The sequence below is a fragment of the Oncorhynchus mykiss genome, chromosome 30 (genome assembly GCF_057628025.1).
Source record: "Oncorhynchus mykiss isolate SJ-2025 chromosome 30, ASM5762802v1, whole genome shotgun sequence".
In the NCBI taxonomy this organism is placed as follows: domain Eukaryota; kingdom Metazoa; phylum Chordata; class Actinopteri; order Salmoniformes; family Salmonidae; genus Oncorhynchus; species Oncorhynchus mykiss.
This window is the reverse complement of record NC_143051.1, coordinates 37,005,056-37,020,755: the sequence shown is the minus strand read 5'-3', so window position 1 is coordinate 37,020,755 and position 15,700 is coordinate 37,005,056. Positions and strand designations below refer to the sequence as shown.

Below are 15,700 nucleotides of genomic sequence, written 5' to 3'. Positions count from 1 at the left end.
ATTATGTCGCTGTACATTTCAAAAGTGCTGAACAAATAGTTATATTGAATACATCCGTCCTGGCTCGCTCATTAAGGCTTAATCGAAATGACGGACTGCCTCTTATCTGCCCGTTGTTCTCTTATGCCATAGTTTGCACATCTCAATTATCAGTTGAAACCACATTGGTTTAAGCAAGTCAGCCATATCAGCTATGTTTTTTAAAAAGCCAGTAAATGAGGCTGAATGAACTGTTTCGCTGTCAGACAAGGCGCCTCTGATAACAAGGTGTAGCAGTGGTAAGGAATCACTCCATGGTGCTGAAAAGAAAGCTCTGCTGTTGGGACAGCTTTATGTAGGTCCTAACAGTTTGTGGGTACCATTTGTCACCGTTATAGTGCAATTAATGTATTGTTTAGTGTTGTGTAGTGGCTTTGCTGGCATGTATCTAAAATAATTTTGCGGGATTGCCCCACCAAGATTTACATGCTAAAATCGCAACTGGTTATACATGTGTGTGTCTGTTGTTCTGTATGTCTGTCTTTCAGTGTTTTATGGTGTGTGTGCGCATGTGTCTGTCTCTCACCTCCAGAGTGGTCAGCACAATCTTCTCCACAGAGGAGAAGTAGGCCTCCCAAAGGAACTGGGTCTGCTGCCTCAGAGCTAGGATCTTATCCTGATGGATGGAGCGCACCGTGGATGGGATCTGGATGTGAGGAAGGGGGACACGGTTAGAGAGAGAGGGGGGATGACGGCAGGAAGAGGATGGGGGGGGGGGGGTGTAGCGATGTAGTAAGACAACGCACCATGGTCAATCAGTCAGCGGGGGGGGGGGGGGGGGGGGGGGGGGGGGGGGGTCGAGGGAGGAAACAGGGAGGGGCCAACTGATCTTGTCCAATAACAAAATGCCCGTTTCATGTGTGCCTTTAATGACCCCAAACCCTGGTCCGAGAGACCCAGTGAGTGGACTCTCTGACCAATCAATGACAGTCATCAATCAGTTAACAAACAGGGAGAACCAACGTGCCGTGTGTGTGTGTGTGTCGTACCTGCAACAGGAGCCTCTCGTCCCCGATGACGGCCGCCGTGTTCCAGTTGATGATCTCAGAGAAGGGCAGCTCCCAGCCGTTACTCAGCATCACAGGCACACAGGCTGCCTAAAGACAGAGATACACAAGACAGGGCTTTCAAAAGTGTTCTCTCTCACACACCGTCTCCTTTCTAGAAGAGTGGAGAGCCAGCCTCAGTGGTGAGTCAGTGAACGCGTAGGAGAGAGGAGAGGGTGTATACTTTCTGTGGAGAAGTGTGCACCAATATTAGGGGTGATGACAGAGCACTTCAGAGCGTGATAGTAGATAGAGTTGGAGGTGGGAGTAAGTGCACTCAGTGAGGAAGTGTGCGACAGGTGTGAGGTAAAGGTTACGCAGCATGCAGCTGTAGGGTGAGACTGAAGGGCAAAAGTGTGTAGCAGTTGAGTGGTGTATGGAAAGTGCATATGGAGCGGGAGGAAGTGTGCTTAAAAGTGTGTGGTAAACATGTGGTATAGGAGCAGTTATGAGTGTGTGAGTGTTCTGTGTGAGTGTTCTGTGGTTGGCCAATACTTTGAGGAGACGTTTGGAGTGGGAGTACGTGTGCACTTACAAGTGTGGTAATGAAGTGTGAATATAAGAGAATATAAGAGAGTGTAAGGGTTCTGTGATACGGGGAGGAGATGAAATGGAGTGGGTGGGTGGGAGTAAAATGCACTTGCAGTGCAAAAAAAAAAAAAAAAAGAAAGTTGGTCTCCTGAGTGGCACATCGGCAAAACGCCAGTCTCAACTTTAACAGTGAAGAGGCGATTCTGGGATGCTAGCTTTCACTGGACAGAGGAACTTAGCTAACACAACGTGCCATTGGAACACAAGAGCAATGGTTACTGATCTGTGCGCCTATATATTCCCTTTAAAACAAAAATCAGCCGTTTCCAGCTACAATAGTCAGTTGCAATGTATACACTGTATTTCTGATAAATTTGATGTTAATTTAAAAATGGACATAGAATGATCTTTTCTTTTAAAAACAAGGACATTTCTAAGTGACCCCAAACGTTTTGAACAGTAGTGTATGTATCGTGATGATGATATATCGTCCCTGTCCATTCCCAGCCCAACAGCACAGGTGCTGGGATATTAAAAAAAGGTGTGTGTTGGTCGAAGCCCACTGAACTGCAGTGCCTCCAAGTATCGTAGAGTCAATCTGTGTGTGTGTGTGGGCCCACTCACTTGCAGCGCCTCCAGGAAGCGAAAGGATCCCAGGCGTCTGCCCCGGGGCACCAGGCAGAAAGTGGAGTTGTGTAGCATCTCTCTGTAGTCGTATCTGTGCAGAAACACAAAACATACATGGTCAGTACACGTCACACACGGTCAGTACGGTACATCACACACACACACAAAGTAGAGTCTGTCAGGTTTATCTCCTATTGTCGTACACAGTCAGGACCAAACATACAGTGCCTTCAGAAAGTATTCATACCCCTTGACTATGAGATTTCCACACATGGATTGGGCGTCCATTATTCTTTTAAAAATTCTTCAAGCCCTGTCAAATTGGTTGTTGATCATTGCTAGACACCCTTTTTCAGGTCTTGCCATAGACTTGGAAGTAGATTTAAGTCAAAACTATAACTCGGCCACTCAGGAACATTCACTGTTGTCTTGGTAAGCAACTCCAGTGTAGATTTGGCCTTGTGTTTTATGTTATTGTCCTGCTACCTGTACTTAGCTACATTCCTTTACATTTTTATCATGAACAACTCTAGTCCTTAATGATAAGTATACCCATAACATGATGCAGCCACCACTATGCTTGAAAATATGGACAGTGGTACTCAGTAATGTGTTGTATTGGATTTGCCCCAAACATAACACATTGTATTCAGGACAAAAAGTTAATTCCTTTGCCAGATTTTTGCAGAATTACTTTAGTGTCTTGTTGCAAACAGGATGTTTTTATTCTGTACAGGCTTCCTTCTTTTCCCTCTGTCAATTAGGTTAGTATTGTGGGGTAACTACAATGTTCAGTCATCCTTAGTTGTCTCCTATCACAGCCATTAAACTCTTAACTGTTTTAAAGCCACCATTGGCCTCATGAGGAAATCTGAGTGATTTCCTTCCTTACTCCGGAAACTGAGTTAGGAAGGACGCCTGTACCTTTGTAGTGACTGGATGTATTGATACACCCTCCAAAGTGTAATTTAATAACTTCAGCATGCTCAAAGAGATATTCAATGTCATTTTTTTACATAGCTACCAATAGGTGCCCTTCTTTGTGAGGCATTGGAAAACCTCCCTGGACTGTGGTTGAATCTGTGTTTGAAATGATCTGCTCGACTGAGGGACCTCACAGATAATTGTGGGGGACACAGGAGATGAGGTAGACATTCAACAACCATTGTTAAACCCAATTGCACACAGCAAGTCACAAGTTGCATGGATTGACTCTAAGGAAATGTTTACTCCTGAACTTATTTAGGCTTGCCTTAAAAGGGGTTGAATACTGATTGACTGAAGACATCAGTTGCATTTTTTTAATTATTAATTTGTATAAAAAAATAAAATAAATATAAAAAAAACATTCCACTTTGACCTGGGGTGTAGTGTTTAGGCCAGTGACACACAAAAAAAGCTACATTTAATACATTTTAAATTCAGGCTTTAACAACAAAATGTTGTGGGATGTGAATACTTTGTCTACACAGGACGAGCTAAGCTCACCGTACTGAACTGAATAAACTGACAGAAAAGATCACACACCCCAGTATACAGCAAGTCCCTCAGCTCCATCAATCATATACAGGTACGGACAGACATCTCTCCATTACCAACACACATTTTCCTAGGGTTTCTCACTGCAGTGCCATTCCTCATCTCCCGCTTGCTCCCTCCATCCCACTCCTCTCCAGTGAAGTGTGCCTTATTGCTATTCTAACAGAATGATCAACCCTGCCAGGGGTAATGAGCTGACTGACACCTGCTACCAAGAGGCAAGCTTCTGCTGCGGTGTCTGCTTAATGTGTGTGTGTGTGTGTATGCATGTGTGCTCCAGAGAGCAGGAGCGGTGTGTACACACCCGAGTGAATTCACACACTCAGGGTGGCAGAGAGAGTAGGTACACAGATGGGAGGATAATATGAAGATGTTTTCCTATTTCACACAGACAGCAGTTTACTGGGGATTTAACCTCTACTAGGCCCAGGAGAAAGACTCTCTTCTCCCTCTCCTGTCATCGGGAGTATCTCAATTGCATTTCCTTGATTCCCCTTCTCTCCTCGCCTCTTTCCCAAAACCCATTGGATGAGAAGGTCAGGAGGTCCCTCCACTCTGGCCTTCTCATCCAATTGGTTTTGAGAAAGAGGTGGGGAGAGAAGAGGATGTGTGGGATCAAGGAAATGCATTTGAGATTCTCCCATTGCCTTTGTCCCATTTTCTCTTAAATCACATTTATAAAAGCCCCTTTCTCGTCATCGGTTGTCACAAAGTGCTTTTCAACTCTCCTCTATTCCCTTTCTCCTTCCTCTCTCCCTCCCATTATTTATTTAACCAGGCAAGTCAGTTTAAAAACAAATTCTTATTTACAATGACGGCCTAGGAATGGTGGGTTAACCTCCTTGTTCAAGGGCAGAACGACAGATTTTTAACCTCGTCAGCGCGGGGATTCGAACCTGCAACCTTTCGTTCACTGGCCCAACGCTCTAACCACTAGGCTACCTGCCGCTACTACTGCAGAACTTGCGAGGGAGTGTGAGCGGTCTAAAGACAAGTCCTTCGGGTTTAGGAGGTTAAAAGAGTGGAGAGGCAGAAAATCATTTCTCATTTAGCACGGTCTAGATGGGGTGAAGGGACCCAGTCATTCTCTCTATCCCTCACCCCATTCATAATGGCATGAGAGTGGAAACACCCAGTATGCAGTGGGATGGCCATTTACTGACACTAACAGAAGTGTGTGTGTGTGTGTGTGTGTGTGTTCACATCACATATAGGCTCACCTAAGATGCAGAGGGCAACAGCCAGGGCAAGTCTACTGCTGGGATTCAAAGCACATGCACACACAGCCATTCACTCTCGCCCACACACACAAGCCAATAACTAATTAGCCAGCGCACCGCACTAGTCAGTGCTGAAACTCCCATATATAACATAGTTATTAGCACATAACATGCATCACACACACACACACCTCGGTGGCCAGGAGCTGAGTAGCGGACGACAGCTGCACACCCAAGCATTGGCATTCCATCACCTGCCGATGGAGACAGACGGGACCGCACACATATTTCTGCACCAGCTGTCTCCCTGTACAGTGCTGCCTCCCCCCGCCCCTCTCTGCCTTAATGCCAGAAAATATCAATGAGACAAACTCTGACCTAAATAGCTGTAGCGTCTCTCTCCCGAGCACATCTGGTTTTTGGGTTAAAGATAAGGTGTGCCCTTGGCATCGGGATATCAGAGCCTGCTCAGAGAAAGCATTTGTAAAGCAAAGCCTCAGAGTAAGGGATGCACTGCACCATAGATATGATAGTCTGGTTTTAGCTTACAGATGTTGGTCAGTAAACTAAAACAGCGACTGTTTGGTTTTAGTTCATTTCTATGCATTTCAATTTGTTGAATGGAGTGATGGATCTATAAAAAAAAAAGTCCACGCACGTAGCTAAAAGTGAAGGATTAAATTGAATTTCTAGCCGGAGAAAAACTCCCAACACGGTTGTTGAAGTGAAGGATTCAATTGAAGACTTAGTGCGGAGGAAACTCCGTCTATAGCTAATTTATGAGCTGAAATGGCACGCTCGCTAGGGTGAAAACTGTGGTTGAAGCCTTAGCTGGAGTAAAGGTTGCATTTCCATTGTCGTTTCCATTCAGTCGCATCTAAGAATCACATTATTATTGTTATGAATAGTACGGACGTCAAAACACGGGAGAACCAAGGACACAGGTGATTCCTAATGTGAGATTGTCGCTCGTGTTCACAGAACAAATTGGTTCTTAGAGATTAGGAGCAGGACCTGCAATTGTAACAGTAAACAACTCACAAAAATTGACGATTTGCGGTGTAGCCGTTAGTAATCCACGCATCGATGTACTCATAAGAATGTGAAAGTGTGCCTTCTATTTTACATGCACTGTATGTAGTTCTGTACCCGTCTCTTAAATGTTACGTACGATTTCATTTTTATGTGGTTCTGTCCTTCAGCTGGAATTGTCTAATGTTTTTACTGAGTGGCTACGGATACAGAGTTGTGTATCCGAATTTGGCTGCATGTAACTCAGCAGCTAAGAAGAACATGGAAGAAAACAAAATCGCCAGACTGCCTGTTTGTATCCGTAGGCACTCAGTGACATTATTAGACACGGGACCCCCTGTGCTCTACCAACTGAGCTACACGGGACTGGTATCTGTGTTTTGCTACGTTCCACCTCTGGCCAGCCCAACGTTCTAAGCAGCGGTGTATCGCCCTGGTGCCATATATGCTGATATCGTGGCGAGACTCTCGTGTTGCTCAGGTGGTAGAGCATTGTACAGGGTTGTGGGTTCGACTACCACGGGGGTCCGGTACGAAGATAGTATGAAAATGTATGCACTCACTACTGTAAATTTGTAGTGTAAGGGCTATTTCAAAATCAAATTTGAGTCATGTGTCGAATACAACAGGTTCACAGGTTGCTTACCTACAAGCCCCTAACCAACAATGCAGTTTAAAAAATACGAATAAGAAATGAAAGGAACAAGTAATTAAAGAGCAGCAGTATAATAAACAATAGCGAGACTATATACAGGGGGTACCAGCACAGAGTTAATGTGCAGGGGCACCGGTTTGTCGAGGTAATCTGTCCATGTAGGTAGAGTTATTCAAGTGACTATGCATAGATAACAGAGTAGCAGCGGTGTAAAAGAGGGGGGGGAATGCAAATAGTCTGGGTAGCCATTTGATTAGATGTTCAGGAGTCTCAGCTTCAGGGTAGAAGCTGTTTAGAAGCTTCTTGGACATAGACTTGGTGCTCCGGTAGAGTTTGCCGTGCGGTAGCAGAGGGAACAGCCTATGACTAGGATGGCTGGAGCCTGACAATTGTTTGGGCCTTCCTCTGACACAGCCTAGTACAGAGGTCCTGGATGGCAGGAAGCTTTACCCCAGTGACGACCCTCTATAGCGCCTTACGGTCAGATGCTGAGCTGTTGCCATACCAGGCAGTAATGCAACCGGTCAGAATGCTCTCGATGGTGCATTCTGGTCAAAATGATTGTTAATTAATATCAACCCTGGAGTTTCTTTGCACACGGGAGAAGTATATTTCAACCCATCAGTCCTTTCGCCACACAAGTTAATCTACAATTGTTGAATGAGTTTCCTGTAAACAATAGATGATATTCCTTCTCTTTTAGCCAGGTAAATACTAATAGTATTTTCTTATTTCACAATTTACAATAAATGAGATACAAGCTTCAATTATATTTACAGTACATAATATATGTTCGTAAACTTACCATTAAAAAGTACCATAATGATTGAGTGTCGATATAGCAGTACCATGGTATTTGCACTGGTACTGAGTAAACCTCAAATTGTTCTCTACTATTCCACCCATTAAAACCTCCCCCCATTCCAAGTTGGAATGCCGTCCCAGTGACTGGCTTGAAGAAAGTTTTCCGGAGGAGCGGGCGGGGGAAGGGTGCGGGCACAATCTCTTTATCCCTTAGCCACGGCCTCAACGCTATGTGTAATGTCATGTTTTATGTAAACCCCAGGAAGAGGAGCTGCAGCTGGAGCCAAATGGTGATCCTAATAAAATACTAGACACAGAGATCCAGCTAGATAAGACAGATCTGCAGCCAGACAGGCAGGCAACTGGCTCTGGTGCCTCTTAACGACAGAGGTTTGAATGCTACAGGTACAAGTTGGTTGTAGATACAGATCTAGGATCAGCTTGGGGGTCACCAGTTTTACATTAGTTAAATTTAATAACCAGTAAGGTGAATTTAACACAAAACTGATCAAGGATCAGCATCCAGAAGCAAGGACTGCCCAACACTGTTATAATAATGTCCTAAACAGTAATGACAGCTAGTGTCAGATTATGACAACTGACTGATGGGTCCATGTCTGCAGATAATGGTGTAGATTCCACAAGATGCAGAGCTGTACAAGAAGTGAATAAATTGTCACCTTGAGAGAGAGATTATATATAGAGATGATATATAATCTCTTTCTCAAGGTGACAATTTATTCACGTCTTGTACAGCTCTGCATCTTGTGGGGTTCTACCCTCCATCTCTTCTATCACGTCTCCGTGAAAGCCAGAGAGGAGTGGCCCAGACCCGACTTATCCACTGCTTGCCCCTTCAGCCGGCTTGCTGGGGCACTTAGCAGGGTCACTGGTCACTGGCTGAGGGGTACAGTAGAGCCCACTCTCCTTTCTCCATCCCATTTTCCTTTTCCTCTGTAACAGCAGCAGAGCTTTGTCATCCTGCTGACCTTGAGCTGCTGAGGAAACCCACTGCTGAGCGAACAGAGGAGCCCACAGGCTGTGTGTGTGTGTGTGTGTGTGTGTGTAAGAGAGATAGATAAAGAGAAAGACTATGAGAGAGGGAGAAAAAAAGAGAACGGGGCAGCATATGAGTAGGCTATTGGTAAGGGGCGTCGTGCCTTGAGTGAAAACATTGGTAAATAAAGCCAACATCCCACAATCCCGAGGAAATATGATTCAGATCAGAGGAACTGAAAATAAGCCCTAATTAAATAATTTGTGTGTGTGTGTGTGTGTGTGTGTGTGTGTGTGTGTGTGTGTGTGTTTCACAGGTCTGATGCAATTAGGTGACCCTCTCATGCGGACCCACCAAGAACAACTTTCAACAGTTGCCATGGCAACCACCGTTTCGTGCCTCCACTTAGTAGGGTGACTTAATTCCATGAGTTCTGAACTTAATCCAGACGCACAAAAAATAAATAAATCACCACAGTAAAAAAAAAAAAAAAAAAAAAAATATGTTCATTTTTTTTTTTTTTTTTAAGAAACTCTTTCCGAAACAAAGATCCTTCCTTAGTCCTCCATTAGCCAGGGAGGGGGGCTTGCCTGGGCAAGACGCCAGCGGTGCACTGCCGTCAGGCCTGAAGCAGTATGGGTATCCGACAGACTCTAGCTAGAGCAAACCCTCCCTCCGGGCCCGCTCGTTCTAAAGTGATGAAAACACAAAACCGCAAACATCGATGTTCTCCAAAAACACCGAGAAAAGGATCCAATTAAGGACTTTCATGAGGCTGTTGTCACATTAGCCTAAGAGATCTCTAGTCTCTCTCCCAGTGTGTGTGCGCGCTGCGTGTGTAATTACCGTGTGTGTGTGTGTGTGTGTGCTGCGTGTGTAATTACCGTGTGTGTGTATGCGCTGCGTGTGTAATTACCGTGTGTGTATGCGCTGCGTGCGCGTGAATTGCCCGAAGGGGGCTGGGATATTTTTTTGTCAGTCTGAAGACACAAAGACGGTGAGGACTGAAGCTGTGTGGCTTAATCGTAACAATGAGAGGGGATGGAAGTAACACCGCAAAATGGAGGATTATGGCCACTGTGATATAGTGCGTCAGGCCTGGGAGCTAGCTGTAAACTCCGGTCAGACCTGGAGACCGTGGGAGGTGTGTGTGTGTGTGCGCGCGAGCGAGCGAAAGAGAGCGCGCGCGATAGTGTATTATTAAAAGGCAAATGAGTGATGCAGTCAGAACGTGTGTGCATGTTTGAGAAAGCTAATTAGTATACAGGCTTATAGGTGTAGGAGTGATTAAGACTGAACATATGGTGTGAGTGCCTGTGAGTGAGGCCGATGTGACTGATTAAGACAGGCAGTGTACTTGTGTGCTGTATATCAGGGACATATGTTGGTGTGTGTCTGCATAAGAACGATTATCGGTGTCCATATACGTGTGGCTGTAATAGTGTGTGTGTTTTTGAGTGTGCATGCGCATACGTCCCCGTAACCCTCAACCCTGGTTAGTGCTGGGGCTTAACCAAAATGTTGGTTATTTTGGGGTATTTAAACAACTGACTCAAGTCGGATCAATTATTTGAATTCCATTGTGTTGCTTTTTTTCTCTCTCCTGTGAGCTCTGCCTGTGTGCACATTGCATAGTTTCTCTATAGACCAATCAGATCCAGCCTGAACTGTGCGATGTAGTAGGGAGTTGTAGTTTCCAACAGGCCAATGTTATACATAGTTTAGGGCATAAAACGTGGTAATTAACTACAATGACCATAATCCATTGTGCATCCACTTTTTTCTTTATTTATCCTTTATTTAACTGGGCAAGTCAGTTAAGAATACATTATTTACAATGACGGCCTACCCCGGCCAAACCCTAACGACGCTGTGCCAATTGTGCACCGCCCTGTTGTTCGCCGCCCCAATCACTGATGGTTGTGATACAGCCTGGAATCGAACTAGGGTCTGTGGTGACACCTTTAGCACTGAGATGCAGTGCATTAGACTGCTGCGCCAGTCGGGTCGGTTTCTTTTACGCCTGCTACAGAGAGAGAAGAATGCGAGATGTTGAGGTGATGTAGAGAGCAGCTGTTGCTTTGTGAGGTATCTCTACCTGAAAATACTTGATCTAAGTGATTGATCGTTGGTATTCAGCAGCCATAAAAGTATGCCTTATTTACCTTGAACTACAAAATAGGGATTTTGTCAGACAGCATAGGCAGCAGCTCTATAGAGATGAGATGACTTTTTATTTATCCAAGTCATCAAATAAAACAAATGTAATGTACACAACTGAAATATTTTATCAAAGCAACGTGAATAAATTATAGTTAAGTTATAAGCAGTCACTACCATCATGGGACTTTTATTAATTGTTTTATTCTGTGTTACAGCATTCAACCCAAATAGTCGAAAACCGCAATTAAAATGTAAAAAAATGAACAGAAACCGAACAGACCTCAAAAAGCACGAAGAGCTCAGCACTGCCCCCTGTACTCCCCACTCATCATCCCCGCGGCTGGACGCCCTGCCCATGTGGTGTGTGTCCGGCGTTCTCTCCTCCTCACTCCAGCACGCTCTCCTCCACAACTAATTCATTACCCTAATTAGGCCTCATTATCCAGCTTATGCTAGTTCCAATTAGCATCCTAGCATAACGTAACCCTGAGGTCCGCTTCCCCAAACAAACACACAGGCTGTGTGCAGGGTCCCATGACGGCCGTGAGGTCTGGCTACACATGGGGGAATCCGATTACGCTCACTTACAGTCCAGACTCCAGTAAGTCTTACTCTTTACTTAGCAACTGACTTTCAGAGGTCTCCCTTTCTAAATAGGCAACAAAAAACTCCCCTATTATGCATGTAGGAAGACGCAAGACACTTTGTTCATCAAGTTATAGGGACTGCACCTAAGAACCGACCATCAGTCACATCTAACTAAAGCCAATATATATATATATATATATTTTTTTTTTAAGTCAGTTGTCTAAATGTCAATTAGCCCATTTTGATTTTACATTATAATTGTCTTTATTATGCAAACAAGTAATAAAGTTTGGGTTATTGTCAGTACTCCAGAGAGAAAGTGGAAGATTTCTTGAGCAATCTGCAAATGATGATGGCTAGCTAGTTAGCATTAGCGTGCTGTGACTTGAAGGCTGAGTAACGCCAAACAAGGACTCAAAACCAAAACAGCTACCTCAGGAATGTATCGTCAAGGTCTTAGCTAGCTTAGCTATGCTACCATAAAAAGAAACCTTGAATGTTTAAGCGTAGCTAGGAGGTAGTGAAGTCAGTGACACAGCCCGTATGGCATGCTAACTTCTAAACAGCCAAATGCATCAGTTTCCCACTTATACCTCATACCTCCCCACAGCATTTCCTCCTAGCCTACCATTCCCCTGTCACATGCGTAAGCCTGAATATTTTACAAATACACCGATAACAGGGGTCCCTCCTGCAGAGATACTAATTCACTGTGACAGCTTTATCCAATGCAATTTTTTCAATTTGCTCTCTCCGTTTTTTTCCCCCCCTAGCCGTTTCCCACAGCAAACAGATTGAGGCAATTTTTCAGTTACATTTAGTATCTGCCTAGTGCTCAGAGTCCCCAATGACTATCTCTCCCTCCAGAGGATAAGGGGGAACTTTTAGAGGGACTCTCAACTCCCCCAACACACACTTCAAATCAAAGTTTATTGGTCACGTACACAGTTTAGCAGATGTTCTAGTGGGTGCAGCAAAATGCTAGCGCCTAACAATGCACGCAGCCACACGCAATAGTCACACAGCACCAAGACAGTTCACATGTAGTCTGACACACACACATACAAACCACTTTAGTCACTTCGATTTGCTCCCTGTTTGGGGCCCTGAGACACCTCAGAGGTCCAGACCGTCTGCATACACACTGGAGACCAGCTGTGTCTCATACTGCAGTGCACTTCACTTCCAGATGGCCCTCACGATGACGCTGTGTGTCATGCATGTGTGCGTGCCGTCCGTGTGTGAGTATACGTGTGTGCGTGCGTGTGCGTGTGAGAGAGCGTGAGAGACAGCCTTGGATTTAGACAGCACATGCATCGCTGCAGCCTCCTTTTAAACTCAAACATTTGTCAGAGCTGCTGGAATAGATAGCAGAGGCCATATTTAGCCTTCTATCTGCAGCACACTAACCATATAAATATGGAAACATGCGCACACACACACACTAACTCATGTGCAGAACATGGGTAGCTAGTAAAATCCCAGTGCATATGGCCCTGGTCCCATCTGCCTCTAGCTCCACTCCTCAAGAAAGGTGACTGGAAACCTAATTAACTCAAATAACAGTTCCCTTTAAAAGGCTAAAACCACACACTCAGGGCCATATGCACCCCCAGTTACAGCACAGCATGAGATAAAGTACAATAAAACACAGACTCCCAAATAAAAAGATAAATGGGTGAATGAATAAAGATAGCCTGGGTCGGAGTTTGGATGTGGTGGGTGGCTGATCGCTAAAGGTTTCAGGATATGATTCCCTGGCATAAACAGTCACAGTACATTTTAACAGTAGTATTTAGAGTAGCACTCTTCAACACACACCAATACAAATAATTCTGTTCTCTCTCTCTCTTACACTCAAACCCTAGCAATCATGCTCGGCGTGAGTCCGACATATCCAAAGGTGAAGCAGCAAACCCTCACAATGTATGACAGAGGAGAGCTGCACAGGGATAATGTCTGACAGAGTGAGGGTGAATGAGAGCAGAGTGCTGGCTGGCTGTGTGGTGTTTTGAAGGGCCCATTCACTTGCAGTGCCTCCAGGAATCAAAAGGGGTGTGTGTGTGCGTGCGTGTGTGTGTGTGTGGTGTGCAGTTGAGAGGCTTACAAAGTACCAAGACACAGGAGCAACATGAATCGTAGAACGAGGGGAGAAAAGACGCCAGTATGACAATGGTTCAATTAAAAATGATTCAGAAAAAAAATCTAATTCAATACAAAATGCTCCCACTGTTTTTATAAAGGGCTTAATCCGGATGTGAAAATGTGAGCACGTAGCCCTTTACTTTCACATATGTCTGAATGAATCATGCATTGAGGAGATTTGTGGGAAAATTGGAGTTATTCTCACAGACCTCAAGCTAGGACTTAGGATTCAACCCTAAGAGAAAGGAGTCATTGTTTCTGTGCATTGTTTCTCGTCTGTTGATGTGACTAATGCCACTAGAGAAGGTGGCCTTTGGCTACAACCAACACATCTTAGTCATATGACTGGCTAGCCGTCTGGTCTCATATGACCCATCTTAGGGCTGAAGCCTGGGTGGAACCTAGGGTCGAGTCAGTGGGGTCAAAGAGCACTCTGGTCCCTAGCCCAAAAAAACAAAAAGGCAGGGGGTGGTGGTAGTCTTGGAACGGTGTTGTTCGCTTTGTGGCTGTGTGTGTGTGTGTGTGTGAGATCTCTCCCCCCCCCTTTAAGCCCGAGGTGAGAGCAGTGAGCAGCCCCTGGTGTAGTGGCGCCGTCTGAGACGAGGAGAGCTGTACGGGGAACAGCTGTTCCTGAGCACTCGACGGCGGGGTCAGGGGGAGAAGCGGCCGTGCTGCAGCTGTGTTCTCAGGGCGGCTGAGACCCAGAGGAGAGGGGCTGTTCACAGACAGGGCCAGGAGAGGGTCACACGAGAGACAACAGATACAAGAAACCCACAGTCCAAAACAGAACAACCCAAACACAAAGTAGCTAAATCTACAGTGAATCTCCCTCACACTCAAGAGATTAGAGTGAAAGATCCATCAGCACACAGGCCAAAATTGCAGTAAAACAACCTTGCCAAAACTAGGCTTACAGGCAGAAACTACAGTGAAAGTCCAGAAAGCAAGTCTACAAAGAAAGACCTTTCATGCAGAAACCTTAGAAAAATAGAGATTATTTGAAGAGAAACACCTTCCACACAGAAACCACAAAGAAATAGCTTATCCAAAGATAGAAGCCCTTTGACTTCTTTACAGGAGTCTAGACTAAAGAAGCGGGAGAACTGTATGTCCGACCTTGTGTCAGACAAACCTACTCAGAACAAGAAATCACTGAACTTCGTCACGCTTCATTTTGTACCCAAGTTATAATTAAGAGGGCGCATTTCAGACTGAACCGACTGTAGATTAAAATCGTAAAATCCCAATAAAAGGATCGGATAGAGAAGGAATGGGTTCAAAATTGAATGAGAAAGTGAGTTTGAATGCGAGCCTTGACTTCCAGCGATGAACCCGCTAAGGCTGAAGAGAGAAGACGGGGGCGGGGAATCATAAGTCAATAATACAGACGACTAAGTAGTCTCCTAGCAACCTGTTTCTGATGGACCACAGCGGCTTACTTTGTCTCACTTGCAGATAGAGGGAGCGTGAGACAGACGGCCCCATCCCAAATCGACTCCGACTCCTAGCCCTTATGATCCAAGAGGATTGGAAAGGAAGGCCTAAGCAATATGGTAATAACTCTTTGCTCTCTGATCTGCTAGGTGGAATTTGTGCATACATTGCATCCCTCTTAGATCTTCCAAAATGCATAGGGGGTAAGGGCTAGGGGTCAAATCAGTATTAAGCAAGAGATGGGAGGACAACTGATGTTTGACATATGCACTAAATATGCAATAGACCATCAAATATAGCAGATAAGCACTAAACTAATAGGCCAGAGGTCATGAGACCGTAATAGATTGGGATCTATTGGTCACATGAATCTACACTCCTGAGGTTAGGTTCCAATCGCACAGATGACTGGAGCATGGTGACAACACCATCACAGTTGTGGCTTTGATTCTTGCATGGGTCGCAACTACTGAATGTGTGCCTGAACCGTAAGTCGCTTTGAATAAGAGCACCAGCTAAATGACCGTATTGTAATTAAAAAATTCCTGAAGCCGGGTCTATTCCTGTTGCGGTGTCGCATAGGAACCTCCTGGGAACCATGGCTCCTAAACCCAGTAACTGGACAGACTAAAGTCTCCTTCAGGGGCTGTGTCACATTTCACCTTTCAATCAGAACACCAGAGTATTTTTTTCCACGCAGTGTGCAATCAAGCAGAGTTTACCTTTTGAATCTACAACGGAGGGATATTGTTGCCAGAGAGCCATGACTTCAGTCACTAAGAATGCCAACTTCTTCATTTCAGAAAGGGAGACGCTGAAGGTGAGTTGGTCGGGAAAAGAGAGAGAGAGAGAGATGGTCTAAGGGAAGGGGGAGAGAACG

At 45.0% G+C, this 15,700-nt stretch overlaps 1 protein-coding gene across 1 annotated transcript in view; it reads right to left on the bottom strand.

The window, feature by feature from the left end:
- LOC110487634 (exostosin-1b-like) overlaps positions 1–15,700 on the bottom strand; it is a 99,322-nt gene that overhangs the window by 33,157 nt on the left and 50,465 nt on the right. Inside the window, exons 2-4 of the mRNA XM_036971037.2 lie at positions 2,241–2,334; positions 1,029–1,136; positions 566–685 (exon numbers count right to left, since the gene is read on the bottom strand). Of these exons, the coding sequence (XP_036826932.1) occupies positions 566–685; positions 1,029–1,136; positions 2,241–2,334 (322 nt within the window). The remainder of the gene's footprint in view (positions 1–565; positions 686–1,028; positions 1,137–2,240; positions 2,335–15,700) is intronic.